This window comes from Pipistrellus hanaki (genome assembly GCF_964339955.1).
Source record: "Pipistrellus hanaki genome assembly, chromosome: 12".
Taxonomy (NCBI): domain Eukaryota; kingdom Metazoa; phylum Chordata; class Mammalia; order Chiroptera; family Vespertilionidae; genus Pipistrellus; species Pipistrellus hanaki.
The window spans coordinates 1,106,758-1,120,009 of NC_140514.1; the positions used below are offsets into that span (position 1 = coordinate 1,106,758).

The 13,252-nt window shown below is 61.6% G+C and overlaps 1 protein-coding gene across 2 annotated transcripts in view; it reads right to left on the bottom strand.

Moving 5' to 3' along the window:
• Positions 1-13,025, bottom strand: part of MBOAT2 (membrane bound glycerophospholipid O-acyltransferase 2) — a 42,143-nt gene extending 29,118 nt beyond the window's left edge. For both annotated transcript variants that reach the window (XM_084900090.1, XM_084900089.1), the window contains exon 1: positions 12,893-13,025. In XM_084900090.1, the coding sequence (XP_084756216.1) occupies positions 12,893-12,967 (75 nt within the window). In that variant the 5' untranslated portion in view covers positions 12,968-13,025. The remainder of the gene's footprint in view (positions 1-12,892) is intronic.
• Positions 13,026-13,252: the final 227 nt, after the last annotated feature.

Genomic DNA, 13,252 nt, shown 5'->3' on the forward strand with positions numbered 1-13,252 from the left:
CAGGATGCTGCTGGCCTCCCAGCTGCCAGACCAGCCCCTGAGCGCCAGGACTGAACAGAATAACTGCCCCCGGACCCTGAGCTCCCTGCGGCTGCATCCCCGGAGGCCTGCAGGCTGGCCAGGCCTTACCGGAGAGGAGCTGTCACATGTGGCCGGCGCACAGCTGGACGGAGGCAGGAAGCAGGGATGGAGGTCAGTACCCGCTGCCGCCAGCTCCTCCCACCGCACCCGCGCCCACGGGGAGAGTCCTGGGCCCAGGAGGGGGCACGGAGGGCCAGCTGGGGGGGGGGGGTCCCAGCTAACCCTGCTTCACGGCCACGTGAGGAGCTCGGGCAGGGCAAGCATGAGGGGGCAGGGAGCCAGGCTCTGACTGGCCCCGGGCACAGATCGGGGGGCGGGGGCTGGTCTGCTGCCCGTGGCCTCGCTCCGCTCGCTCACTCGGACACGTGACTGGCAGCGAGCTCATCCCTAAACAGGATAAAGCGGGATAAACGGGAAAGAGGAGCCAGAGCCCCGTCTTACCCAGAGGGTTTGGAGCGTGAGGCTGCGCACGTGTGTGCCTGTGTGTGTGTGTGTGTGTCCCTCCACACCTGTCTCTCCGTGGGGACACACAATACCCCGGAAGGCCTGCCGAGGGCAGAGCGCAGTCTAATTCTGCACGCTGGGTGAACAGGCGCTCATGTCCACCAGGACCCGGAGCGGCACGGAGGGAGGGCCTCGGGCACACGGACGCCGCCGCCCGCACCACAGCCCCCGGCCAGGGAGGCCCCGGGAACGGCACCCGCTGCGCCCGCCCCCCGTAAACGCCGAACGGGCGAACGGAAGCAGGTCCGGGGTCACCCGGGGGCGCGGGGGAGGGAGCGGCAGGGTCTGGAATAATCTCACAGATTGGTTTGCTTGCTTCTTAGAATTGCTGCCAACATTTCCCTCCCTCACTCACTCATTCACTCACTCTCTCACTCATTCATTCATTTCTGCAACGGCGATCGGAAGCATCAGCCCCAGTAAGCACAGCGTTCCTGTCCGAACTGAACGTGAGAGCAGACCTGCCCGGGGCCCCGCACGTGATCCGGGGGGAAGCACCCGCCCCACACAAACAACAAAGCCCAGCAGCGCCGCTCCGGTCCCCGTGAGCGGACGGGCTCCGGGCCCCGTGAGCGGACGGGCTCCGGGCCCCGTGAGCGGACGGGCTCCGGGCCGCCTCAGCATCATCAGGCTCAGCTCGGTGCGACACCCACTGCCAACACGGCGATTGGTTTGAGGCTACTCCGCCTCCACCACACAGTGCCTCTTCCATAAAGACCGTGTGCGCCGATATAAAGCGTGTTTGTTAGTGACTCGCGGGGACGGGAGGCCCCGGCCTCTGAAACACGGCCAGCAGCACTAAAGAGCACGCGGTCCGAATGGAAGCATTTAATTTCCCACTTTTTAAAGAATCTGGGAAGGTTTAGGACACTGCTGCCAAAAAAAAAAAAAAAAAAAATCAATAAAATATATTTCTTATATATATATTAAAAGCCCAGTGATTTCCTTATTGTTTCAGACGCAAGAAACCTCCTCTTGCCAAAACCGGTGTGGCTCAGCGGTGCAGCGTTGGTCTGCAGACTGAAAGGTCCCAGGTTCGATTCCGGTCAAGGGCACGTACATTGGTTGCGGGCACATCCCCAATAGGGGTGTGCAAGAGGCAGCTGGTCGAAGTTTCTCTCTCATCGACGTTTCTAGCTCTCTATCTCTTTCCCTTCCTCTCTGTAAAATATCAATAAAATATATTTTAAAAAAAACAAACAGCCGAAACCGGTTTGGCTCAATGGATAGAGCGTCAGCTTGGGGACTGAAAGGTCCCGGGTTCAATTCCAGTCAAGGGCATGTACCTTGGTTGCGGGCATATTCCCAGTAGGGGGTGTGCAAGAGGCAGCTGATCGATGACTCTCTCTCATCGATGTTTCCAACTCTCTATCTCTCTCCCTTCCTCTCTGTACAAAATCAATAAAATATATCTTTTTTAAAAACACACAAAAAAAACACCCTCGTCTCCCAAGGAAACAAGCAGGTATATGCACCAAGTGTACAGATGGGAAAACTTATTGGGAATTCATAGAACAAAACATTCCCCACGACTGAGGAATGCCTAACAACCTTGCATCCCAATGGGGACCCTCCCTCAGGCTTTGGAAAGCAACGTAACAGAATGGGGAACGACTCCAGAAGTAAAGGCAACGGTTACAATATTTTACATTCAGTATGAGCCCGATTAAACACACACACACACACACACACATACATACCACACACACACACACACCCCACACACACACTCATACACACACACACCACACACACACACTCACACACACACACACACACAAACACCCCACACACCCCACACACACACACCACACACACACACACCACACACACCACACACACACACACCACACACACACACCACACACACACACACCACACACACATACCACACACACCCCCCCACACACACCCCCCCCACACACACACACACACCACACACACCACACACACACACACACACACACACACACACACCACAAAAAACAGGACTCGGAACTGGGACGTGCCTGCGGGGGCTCGCTCTCCGCCTGTCGCCGCTCGGCCGCGCCTGGGCCTCCCCTGCAGGGACCGCACAGCCCCGCGCCCGCCCTGTGTGCGAGCGTTTTATTTCGGCGGCTGCGTTTCCCGTCTCCGCTCTTCCAGCTCACCCCGCACCCCGCACTCTGAGGGTGAAATACGAGTGACTCACGCAGGATCCCTCGTCCCACCCCCTCCCCGGTGCCTCAGCGCCGTTGCTCGGGCCTACGCCTCCATCCCGCCCTGGGTTTGAGGCCTTGGCCTGTAAAAAGCCAAAAGCCGGACACCTAGTCCCAGTCATCGCCAACAGCCTTGGGTTTGTGGGGACCGGGGAGCACGTGACAGCCAATCCCCATTTCTGATGAGCACAGGGACCCCAGCCTACAGCCATGCTTTCACTGTTACCGTCCACAGGTGGCTGTTCGCTGTCAAGCAGCATCGGTAAGCCTCCTACATAGAACTCGGAGTGGAAGCAGCCTAAATGCTTTCCATAATTACCGGGAAAAACATACAAATGTGGTTGTTACTGCAAGAGACTAAAACTCACGAGAACTCTGAGGGGGAGAGCCGCTGAGCTGAGCTGGGTACGGGGAAAGGGGTCCGTTCCCATGACAACTTCAGGGAGAGCCCGATGGCCTGCGAGCCCAACGCTCAGCCGCTGCTGAAGGTCAGAGAGAGGCCCGGTCCTGCTGTAATTCTGTTCCTCGTAAAACGGCTTAGTGCCCTCACCTGACCTTTAAGAGTGCGTACCCTTCCAGGCCGCGGTCGATGTTCACTGCACACCAGGCGGCCCTGAGGAATGACCTTTTCCAGAAAGGCTGCGAGTGGGGATCCCACGTCTCTAATTAGCGCCGCGTCTCCAGCCCCGGGAACGCCGCCCTCACCTCCCCCACGGTGATAGCAGCGCCACGCACACGGCCATCGGATAACGGGCTGACGTGCTAATTACACCGACGGCGGACGGCCAACGGGCGGGCCTCGAGGGCCGAGCCGCTGTCGGATTCCGTGCGTCGGGCCTCTGGTTCACGATAAAAACGCAGAAGAAACAGCAGGAAGGACGCCGAGGGCGGAGAGAACGGGGCGTCCCAGCCTCACTGGCTCTCACTCCGCAGCCGGAGCCTCCGTCGCCGTGGGTGTAAGAGGAAGCTTCTCTCGCTCCGAATCCCCGGAGGGAGACCTGCGTGAGGACGGAGTGGGGATGCCGGGGGCCGCGGCTGAGATCTGCTGGGTGACCTTCAGCTCTAACTCAATGCCGATGTCACCCCCCTTCAGACCCCGGGGACCCCGTGTCCACCCCTCAGGTCACACCCCTCCAGCGTCCCGTGTGCTCAGACACGCTCTCTCGCACGGACACGCAACCAGCCGACAGGGGACGGCCAGTCCCGGAGTCTAAAGACACGGCTCGGGGCCTGCTCGGTGGCTGCTATCCCTGTGGTGACCGTATTCTGTGTGAGAGGAGGAGGACAGGATGGAGGCGAAGGCAGCCCGCCTGCAGGCCAGCACGCCCCGCCCGCAGTGCCCTGAAGAGGGCGCACTCAGACACGAACTCTCAGGCACGGCCCCCTCCGGGGGCAGGAGCGCTCACGCACAGCCCTCGGATCCCACCCCAGGAGACGAAGGGGTATGAGACCCCACTTACTAACGGGCCGTGGTCCAAAAGCCAGCCGCGGGGAGGAAGAAGGGCCGGCGTGGCTCGACGTGGCTCGGCGTTGGGCAGCTGGTGTCACCTGCTCAGCCACACACCTTACGTAAACACAGCTCCCAGGGTTTATTCATTCAGCCATTGTCGTCCGGCCGTTCACTTCAGAACTCCGCGGAGGGCCTGGGCATGCACCTTTGAAACACTCTATTGTTCACCGAGATGCATTCAACGCAACCCCTGTCTCCGGGGCAACCCGGCCACGGCGCTCTGGAAACCCGCGGCTTCGCGGACGGCGGGGCCCGCCCCCCCGCCCGGCGGCTCTCACGAGTGTGACCGGACCTGCAGCGCTTCCCAGAGAAAACGCAGGATCAGGCTTCGTGCTCCTGTGTCTGCAGAGGCTGTTTTTAAAAATATACATCTTATTGATTTTTTACGGAGGGGAAGGGAGAGGGATAGAGAGCTAGAAACGTCGATGAGAGAGAAACATCGATCAGCCGCCTCCTGCACAACCCCCACTGGGGATGTGCCCGCACCAAGGTGCACGCCCTTGACCGGAATCGAATCTGGGACCTTTCAGTCCTCAGGCCAACGTTCTATCCACTGGGCCACATTGGTTTTGGCGAGAGCTATTTTTTAAAAATATATACTTTATTGATGTCAGAGAGGGAGAGAGAGAGACAGAAACATCAATGATGAGAGAAAGAAATGGATCGGCTGCCTCCTGCACGCCCCACACTGGGAATGGAGCCCGAACCCCAGGCCTGTGCAAGGAATTGAACCCTGACCTTCTGGTCCATAGATCGACACTCAATCAATCACCGAGCCCCGCGGGCCGGGCGAACAGGCGCCTGTGTTAACACGCATGCACCGAGTGACCTGAACACGCCTAACGCCTGTTAGCGGCAGCTCTGACCCCGCACCAGCAGGAGAAGGTCTCCACGGGATAACAAGTTAAACAGGGTGTTCATGGTCCTGCGAAGCCAGACAGGAGCCAGGCAAGCCGGCCTGTGTGAAGTGCCGTCCGTCTTAGGACACTGTGCCCACAGAGGAGCCGCTGAGGGCACCGGCTGAGGGCACCCGCTGAGGGCGAGGCCAGGCCCCAGGCTGCGGAGGCAGGGCCGTGGCGGGAGGGCCGTGGCAGCGTGGGGGGCAGAGCCCAAGGAGCCCTCTGGAGGCCCGCGGAGGGGAGGGCAGAGCGGACAGGCCTGTCTCTGCGGATAAAGGCGGTTCCTTCGTGAGGGTCTGATAACCGTGCCCTTCGCCGGCCGCCGTAACAGCCACCCGGAGAACGCGGCCTCTGCGCCTCCGCTTCCTGTGGATCGTCAGCCACATCCCCGCAGCGGCCAGCGCCTCCCGCACACCCACCGGGGACGTGCCCGCAACCAAGGCACATGCCCTTGACCGGGATCGAACCTGGGACCCTCCAATCCACAGGCTGACGCTCTGTCCACTGAGCCACGCCGGTCAGGGTGAGAACTGGTATTTTAACAACAACCCGGTGGTTTGGGGGCGGGGGGGCCGCAGACACGCCTTTGGAGACGCGGGGACTGGTCAGCACGGCCCTCACCGTCCCCCGGCCGGGCTGTCAGCGGGAGGAGGGATCGGGACAGGCCCGGGCATCGCGGTTCTGTCATGGGGGACGGGGGAGATGGGGGGATGGAGGGGGCAGGAGGAAGCGGAGGCCGCACAGGACGCGGTCCCTGCAGCAGCGGCAGAGAGGAGCCCCGCACACATCCACGTCACGTTCGGAGGATGTGAACGCCCCAGACCCCTCTCCCCTGCACGGCGCCCGGAGCTCACTGCCTCTGCGGGCCCGAAGGAGGCCGGGAGGGGTGTCCGTCTCCCTCCGTCTCCCTCCCTCCAGCCCCGCAGGCCGGGTCCCCTCTGGCGTGCTGAGAGCACTGCCCGTACTCCGCCGTAGCCCGTGTGCCCGAGCACCGACCGGGGAGGACCCGAGGCCCATGCTTCACACCAGCTCCTCCCCCTGTCCCTCACGGCCGTCTCCCCGGGACGCAGGGAGCACGCACAGAGGAGCCCATCGGCAACGGGACCCGACAGGAAACGCGGTTCTTCAGAGGCCTCTGCATGCCCCTGACATACATACGCCTCTGACACACACACACCTCTGACACGCACACGCCTGACACACACACACCTCTGACACGCACACGCCTCTGACGTGCACACACCTCTGACGTGCACGCGCCTCCAACATGCACACGCCTCCGACACACACACGCCATTCCATCCCAAACACAGCGACCGGTCCGTGTGCGCGAAGTCCTACCCCCCACCTTCTCCTTCAAAAGTCCACTTGCCACACGTTAAGACCATAAATTAAAATTAAAATTTCCCTGGCGGGTGTGGTTCAGTGGACAGAGCGTCCACTGAAGGGTTCGGACTGAAGGGTCCGCGTTCAAGGGCATGTACCTTGGTAGGGGCTGTGCAGGAGGCAGCTGATCAATGATTCTCTCTCATCGATGTTTCTAACTCTCTATCCCTCTCCTTTCCTCTCTGTAAAAAAACAATAAAATATATTTTTTTTAAATAATAAAAACAAAATTGGCCTTTCACTCAAGGTCAAATACATATACTTTTTTTTCCCCTTGAAGCTAAGTATGTCCAGCCTGAGTCTTATCTGATTTCAAAGGTGCTGGGAGGCTCCGTGCGGTGACGTGTGCAGGTGAGAACGTGTCCGCGGGGAGGAGTGGCCGTGGGAATCGCTGCCTGAGCCGCGGGGCCGGCCGCACACAGCTGTCCCCGCCGTCCCCTCCCCCAGCCTCTCCACTCGCCCCCGGCCCGGACACAGTGACCTGCCCCACACAGGCTGTCCGCGAGCCGTCTCACCCCGCTGCTCCCCCCAGGCATGTGGTCACGCCGATGCCCCGGCACCGGGGAAATGGACTCCCGTGTCACCGTGACCACGGCATCACGGGAAGCGAGGGAGCCGCGCGGTTAAAGAAGGAGGAAGCCATGTCTGTGGACAGGTGTTCCCTACAGGGTGTGAACTGGACGAGTGTGCCACCATGGCACACATCGTACAAGAGACAGGTCAGTGGGCTGAGTGTCTGAAACCAGTATCCTGTCCCGTGGTCCTCGGTCACCCCATTGTTCCGGGTCACCACACGCGCACGCACACACACACACACACACACACACAAACACACACACGGGGGTGTCTGTCAGCGGGTGCTCCAAACGCGTGTTCTTGCGTGAAGGCAGCCTGCCACGCCCTGCGTGGTCCTCACGGGGTGTCTGCACTGTGGGCTTTGCAATGGGAGAAGAGCTGGTACATCCGTCCTTCAAACCCTGCCCCTCCCCCAGAAAAGGGAGAGAGGGGGAAGGCAGGGATGGAAGGACGGAGGGGGGGGAGGGAGAGGAGGAGGAAGGAGAGGGCTGGAGGCTCAGGAACTCGGCGATGTGGGTCCATCGGATGCGACAGGACGATGTGCTGAGGTCAGGAAGACACGGGGAAGCTAGGCTGATGGGGCGTCAGCACCTCCTGCGCTGTGCCCGCCCCCTGGGGTCTTTTGAAAATTGGCCACATCAGCAACTAAAGAGGAGCCAGTTAGGCCTGCTGGGATCAGATGTCTCCTCCGGCACCTTCTGCCTCTGAGACCGCTCTCCTCAGCCCGAACCTTCCCAAAGCACCCTCCACTGGCCCTCCAGTCCGACCCACCGCCCTCCAGTCCGACCCACCGCCCTCCAGTCCGACCCACCGCCCTCCAGTCCGACCCACCGGCCTCCACTCCGACCCACCGCCCTTCACTCTGACCCACCGGCCCGTCACTGCTGACCCACCGCCCTCCACTCTGACCCACCGCCCTCCACTCTGACCCACCGCCCTCCACTCTGACCCACCGCCCTCCACTCTGACCCACCGCCCTCCACTCTGACCCACCGCCCTCCAGTCCGACCCACCGCCCTCCAGTCCGACCCACCGCCCTCCACTCCGACCCACCGCCCTCCACTCCGACCCACCGCCCTCCAGTCCGACCCACCGCCCTCCAGTCCGACCCACCGCCCTCCAGTTAGACCCACCGCCCTTCACTCTGACCCACCGGCCCGTCACTGCTGACCCACCGCCCTCCACTCTGACCCACCGCCCTCCACTCTGACCCACCGCCCTCCACTCTGACCCACCGCCCTTCACTCTGACCCACCGCCCTCCACTCCGACCCACCACCCTCCACTCCGACCCACCACCCTCCACTCCGACCCACCACCCTCCACTCCGACCCACCGCCCTCCACTCCGACCCACCGCCCTCCACTCCGACCCACCGCCCTCCACTCTGACCCACCGCCCTCCAGTGCTGACCGCCCTAGAAATAAAGCCCTCGGGACAGCAAGGCCTCGGGACAGAAATGTCCTATTTTATTTTATTTAAAAAACACATGTTTTGTTGATTTTTTACAGGGAGGAAGGGAGAGGGAGAGGGAATTAGAAACATGGATCAGCTGCCTCTTGCACACCCCCCACTGAGGATGTGCCCACATCCAAGGTACATGCCCTTGACCGGAATCGAACCTGGGACCTTTCAGTCCGCAGGCCGACGCCCTATCCACTGAGCCACACCGGTCAGGGCAGAAATGCCCTATTTTAAAGCGTCAGAGGCCTCCCTGGACACAGCTCTTTATTTAAACGCCAGGCGGCGGAGCACGAGCGATAGCTGCCCAAGGACACCCAGCATCACTCATCCAGGTCCGCCGACCCTTCGCTCGCTCCTTCTCCTCGCCTGACCTTTTTATCGAACACTGATTTCCTCCTGCCCCTCCGTCCTCGCCCAGGGCGGGGCAGAGGTGAGTGACAGCTGGGAGCAGGCGAAGCCCGGAGCTTAGGCCTGTATTGTTACTAATTAATCGCCGTTTTCCTTCACCGTGAACCAGGGTTAACCTACTTCTGCCCCGCCCTGTATTCCAGGCGAACCAGTGACCTCACCACTCCATACACCGGACGCTCCAGTGCAAAAGCTAAGCTCTTCTTCTGGCCCGCCGGTCCTTTCCTTCTCTGAGACCAAGCCACCACTTCCGTCATCTCCCGCATTTCCAAAACACTGTTAATTAGTTCAGACCAAATTAACGTGCTAGCAAGTTCTATTTCCACACTTCGCGTTTCCCGATTTAGCCCCTTTTCCTGTTAAATCACATGGTCTGACTACCACCACTTCTTAAGCTTTCTCCAACCTGGACCCGGTTATTCACCTGTCACAGAGAGTTACTTTCTACTCTGCTTCATTTTAAAATAACGGCTAACTGACTACTTATTCATGCAATGTTACAATAAGGCTTTTAGTTATTCCTAGAGCTTTATTATTTTTTTTTAAAGTCAACTCTTCAGTGCTGGCAACAATTTATTATCGCTGTATAAAAGGTTAAGGCCTTTGTTGGCATTAATTCAATACTATTAAGACTTGCTTTTTTAAAAAAATAAAATAAAAAAGCAATTTAAAAAATGGGCAGAGGACCTACATACACACGTCTCCAAAGAGGACATACAGATGCCAAGAGACGTAGGAAAAGATGCTCAGCATCGCTCATCGCCAGAGAAACGCAAGGTAAAAACCTCCCAGAACGGCTGCCACCGGCAAGTCAACCAGCAAGTGCTGACGAGGAGGAGGACGGGGAAAGAGAGCCCTCGGCATCGCTGGTGGGAGTGCAGGTGGCGCAGCCCCCGGGGAAAGCAGTGTGACCTCCTCAGAACGTCACGATGGAACGGCCTCATGACCCAGCGATCCCACTCAGCCACGGGGAACACACGGCCCCTGTGTTCACGGACGCACAGTGATCCAGGTGTGGAAGCAGCCCCTGAGCCCGCCGGGAGGTGAGGGGCGAGCGCGGTGGTGCCTGTGCCCACGGAATGCTGCTCGGCCACAAAAGGAACGGAACCTTGCCATTGGCAACAGGATGGGGGGACCAGAGGGGACGGTGCTAAGTGAGATGCGTCAGTCAGAGAAAGACACACGCCCCTGAGGATTTCGCTTATATGTGAAATCTGAACAAACAAAACAAACAAACAAACAGAAACAAGATCCTGGACACAGAAAACAGATTGGGAAGGCTGCCAGAGGGGAGGGACTTGGGGGGTTGGGGGAAGGGGTTTAGAGGTGCCATTTGGTAGCTACGGAATAGTGATGGGGATGCAAAGTACAGCCTAGAGAATACCTATCTATATAAAAGCCGAAGCGAGCCTTCGACAGTTCAGCCAGTAGCTATGACACACACTGACCACCAGGGGGCAGACGCTCGATGAACAGGCATGGAAACATGGAACAGACTGGTAAATCTCAGAGGGAAGAGAAGGAGGGGGAGGGTGGGAAGAGATTAACCAAAGATCTCATATGCATACTCTAGAGGCCTGGTACATGGGTGAGTGCACCGTTGGGGTCCCTCGGCCTGGCCTGCGGGGATCGGGCCAAAACCGGCAGTCTGACATCCCTGGAGGGGTCCTGGATTGTGAGACCTGGATTGCCAGGCTGAGGGACCACGGGTGCACGAATTCGTGCACCGGCCTCTATTGTAATAACTATGGATGGAGCCAGGTGGGTGCTGCAAATAGCAGGGGGTCACTTTGTAAAGTACATGAGTGTCTCCCTAACCAGTAGGCTGCACCCCGGAAACCAATACAACCTACTATTGGGGGCGGGGGAGAGACTTGCCTAGGAAAAACCACTCCAAACCCTACACAAATGGCTCCCCATGCGTCCAGAGGGCGCCATCGGGGCTGTGGACAATGAAGGAGAGTCGGCATCTCAGTCCCCCGCCTGCCCGGCTCCCCCGCCTGTCAGGACTGAACTCGCTCGCTCCGGGTGGCTGAGACGGTCAAAGGCGCTCATCAATATTAAACCGCCTTTCAAAGATAAGCTTCATATAAATTTAAAGGTGTTAGCGGAGTAAGGAGAAATCCCCTCCTGTCAGTCACGGGGACAGGGAGGCGGTGGGAGGTGAGCGCACCTCTCTCCCAGAACAAACCTTGCTCCCTGTCAGCAAAAAAAAACAACAAAAAAGCGTGACCTGGTGTCCGCCCTGCGTCCGCCGACACCCGCAGCAGCCTGCTCAGCCGGGCGCGGTGTGCCGGGCGCAGCCTGTGCCCGGGGAGGTCACGGCCGGGCCGGGCTCGGGCGCGGCTCCTCCCGGGAACCCTGCGTGCTCACACAGACCACGCTGTCAGGGCACAGGATCACTTTCACTTCTGGCACGTTGATCAGCTGGCAGCAGCCACAGTGTAGCCGCTCACGGCGTGCGGGGCAGGTGGCTTACCGGGAACCAAAAGTTAGGGCCCCGATGGAGCACTCAGGACTGACATGGATAAGGTAGAGCATTCAGGTTTGGAGCTGAGGTAGAGTTTTTTTGTGCTCGGACACACTGAGTGTGTTTAAAAAGCAAACAAGCAAGCACACACAGAGACACACACACACACACACAAACTCACACACACAGCCCCGGCTGGTTCGGCTCAGTGGACAGAGCGCCCGCCTGCAGACCAAAGGGCCCCGGGTCAGATTCCGGTCAAGGGCACGCATCTCGGCTGCAGGCTCCTCCCCGGCCCTGGCCCCGGCCCTGGCCCCGGCCCTGGCCCTGGCCCTGGCCTGGGCACGTGCAGGAGGCAGCCCATCGACGTGTTCCTCTCAGATTGAGGTTTCTCTCTCTTTCCCTCTCTCTCCCGCTCTCCCTGAAAATGAATGGGGAAATGCCTTCGGGTGAGGGTCACGCACACCCACCCACACACACACACACACATTACACACACACACACACACACACACACGCACGAAGCCTCCGTGTCACCCTGCCAGGCACAGGGGGGGCCCATCCCCGCCATGAGCCGGAGCCGGGGGACAGCGGGTCCTGCGTTGTGATGAGATCCCCAATGCCATCCCTGACACCCCACACCCAGGAGGACAGGGGCCAGACGCCCCGGAAACCGCCAGCACTCGGGGAGCCGGTCCCCTGGACACAACTCCCAGCCACAGCTCCAGCTTCTCGCCTCCGGCTGGGGCCGCGCCGGGTCCATCCCACCGGCCCCCGCCTCCCCGCCTGCCTTTCGGGGAGCCCGCCCAGCCCAGCGCCTGTCTGCCCGGACCCTCCGGCCTGTGTGCCCACGGGGTGGCCGTGACCCCCGGGCCCGGGGGCAGGAGGCAGGGGGGCGGCGGCCGCTGTGGCTACAAGGTTGCAACTGTCGGCCCAGAACCGGGAGGTGAACTCGCCGTGACTTTTCTCCGTGACCCCTGCGCCCCCGCCGCCGCCGCGCTCCTAACGGGCCCGTCCCCCAGGCCGGCCCCGCGCCCCGGCCCGGCCCTCCCGGCACACGCGCCCCCCGGGGACCCCGTGTCCGCCCCCCACGCCGCGCCCCCGCCGGCAGGGGCTCCGGGTCCGCCTCCCCGGGTCTGGGTCCGGGTCCGGGTCCGGGCGCCCGGGGCAGCGCGGGCCGAGCAGCAGCGCGCACGGCGCCCCTCCCCGCCGCCCCGGCCCGGGCACGGCGGTGGGCGCGGGGGGCGGCGGGCCCGGGGACAAAGCCCGGAGCCGCCCCCCGCCGGCAGCCCCCGCCCCGCCGCGCTGGGTCCGGGCGCTGGGTCCGGGGCGCGGAGGGGCGGCGGGCGCGGGGGGCGCGGAGGGGCGCGGGGGCGGCGGGCGGGGGCCCGCGGTACCTGGTCCAGCGGCAGCCGCACGGCGTCGCTGAGGGGCCGCAGCAGGGCGGAGCCCGTGGCGCTGCTGGAGGCCATGCCGGGAGGCCCGATCGGCCCGCTGCCGGCGCCGCGGAGGATGGGGATGCGCCGGGGCCGCGGGGCCCGGAGGGAGGCGGGGCGGGCGGGGCGGGACCGGCCGGGCCTCCCGGCTCCGCGCTCCGATCCGGCTCCCGACCCGCGCCCCGCCCCTGCCGCCCGCGCCCCGCCCCCCGCCCGCCGCCCAATGGGGGCGCGGCGCCCCGACAGCGGCGGCCAATCAGAGGCGCCGCCCGCCGCTCGCTCCCGCGGACGGGCAGGGGCGGGGGGCGCACAGCGGGGCGG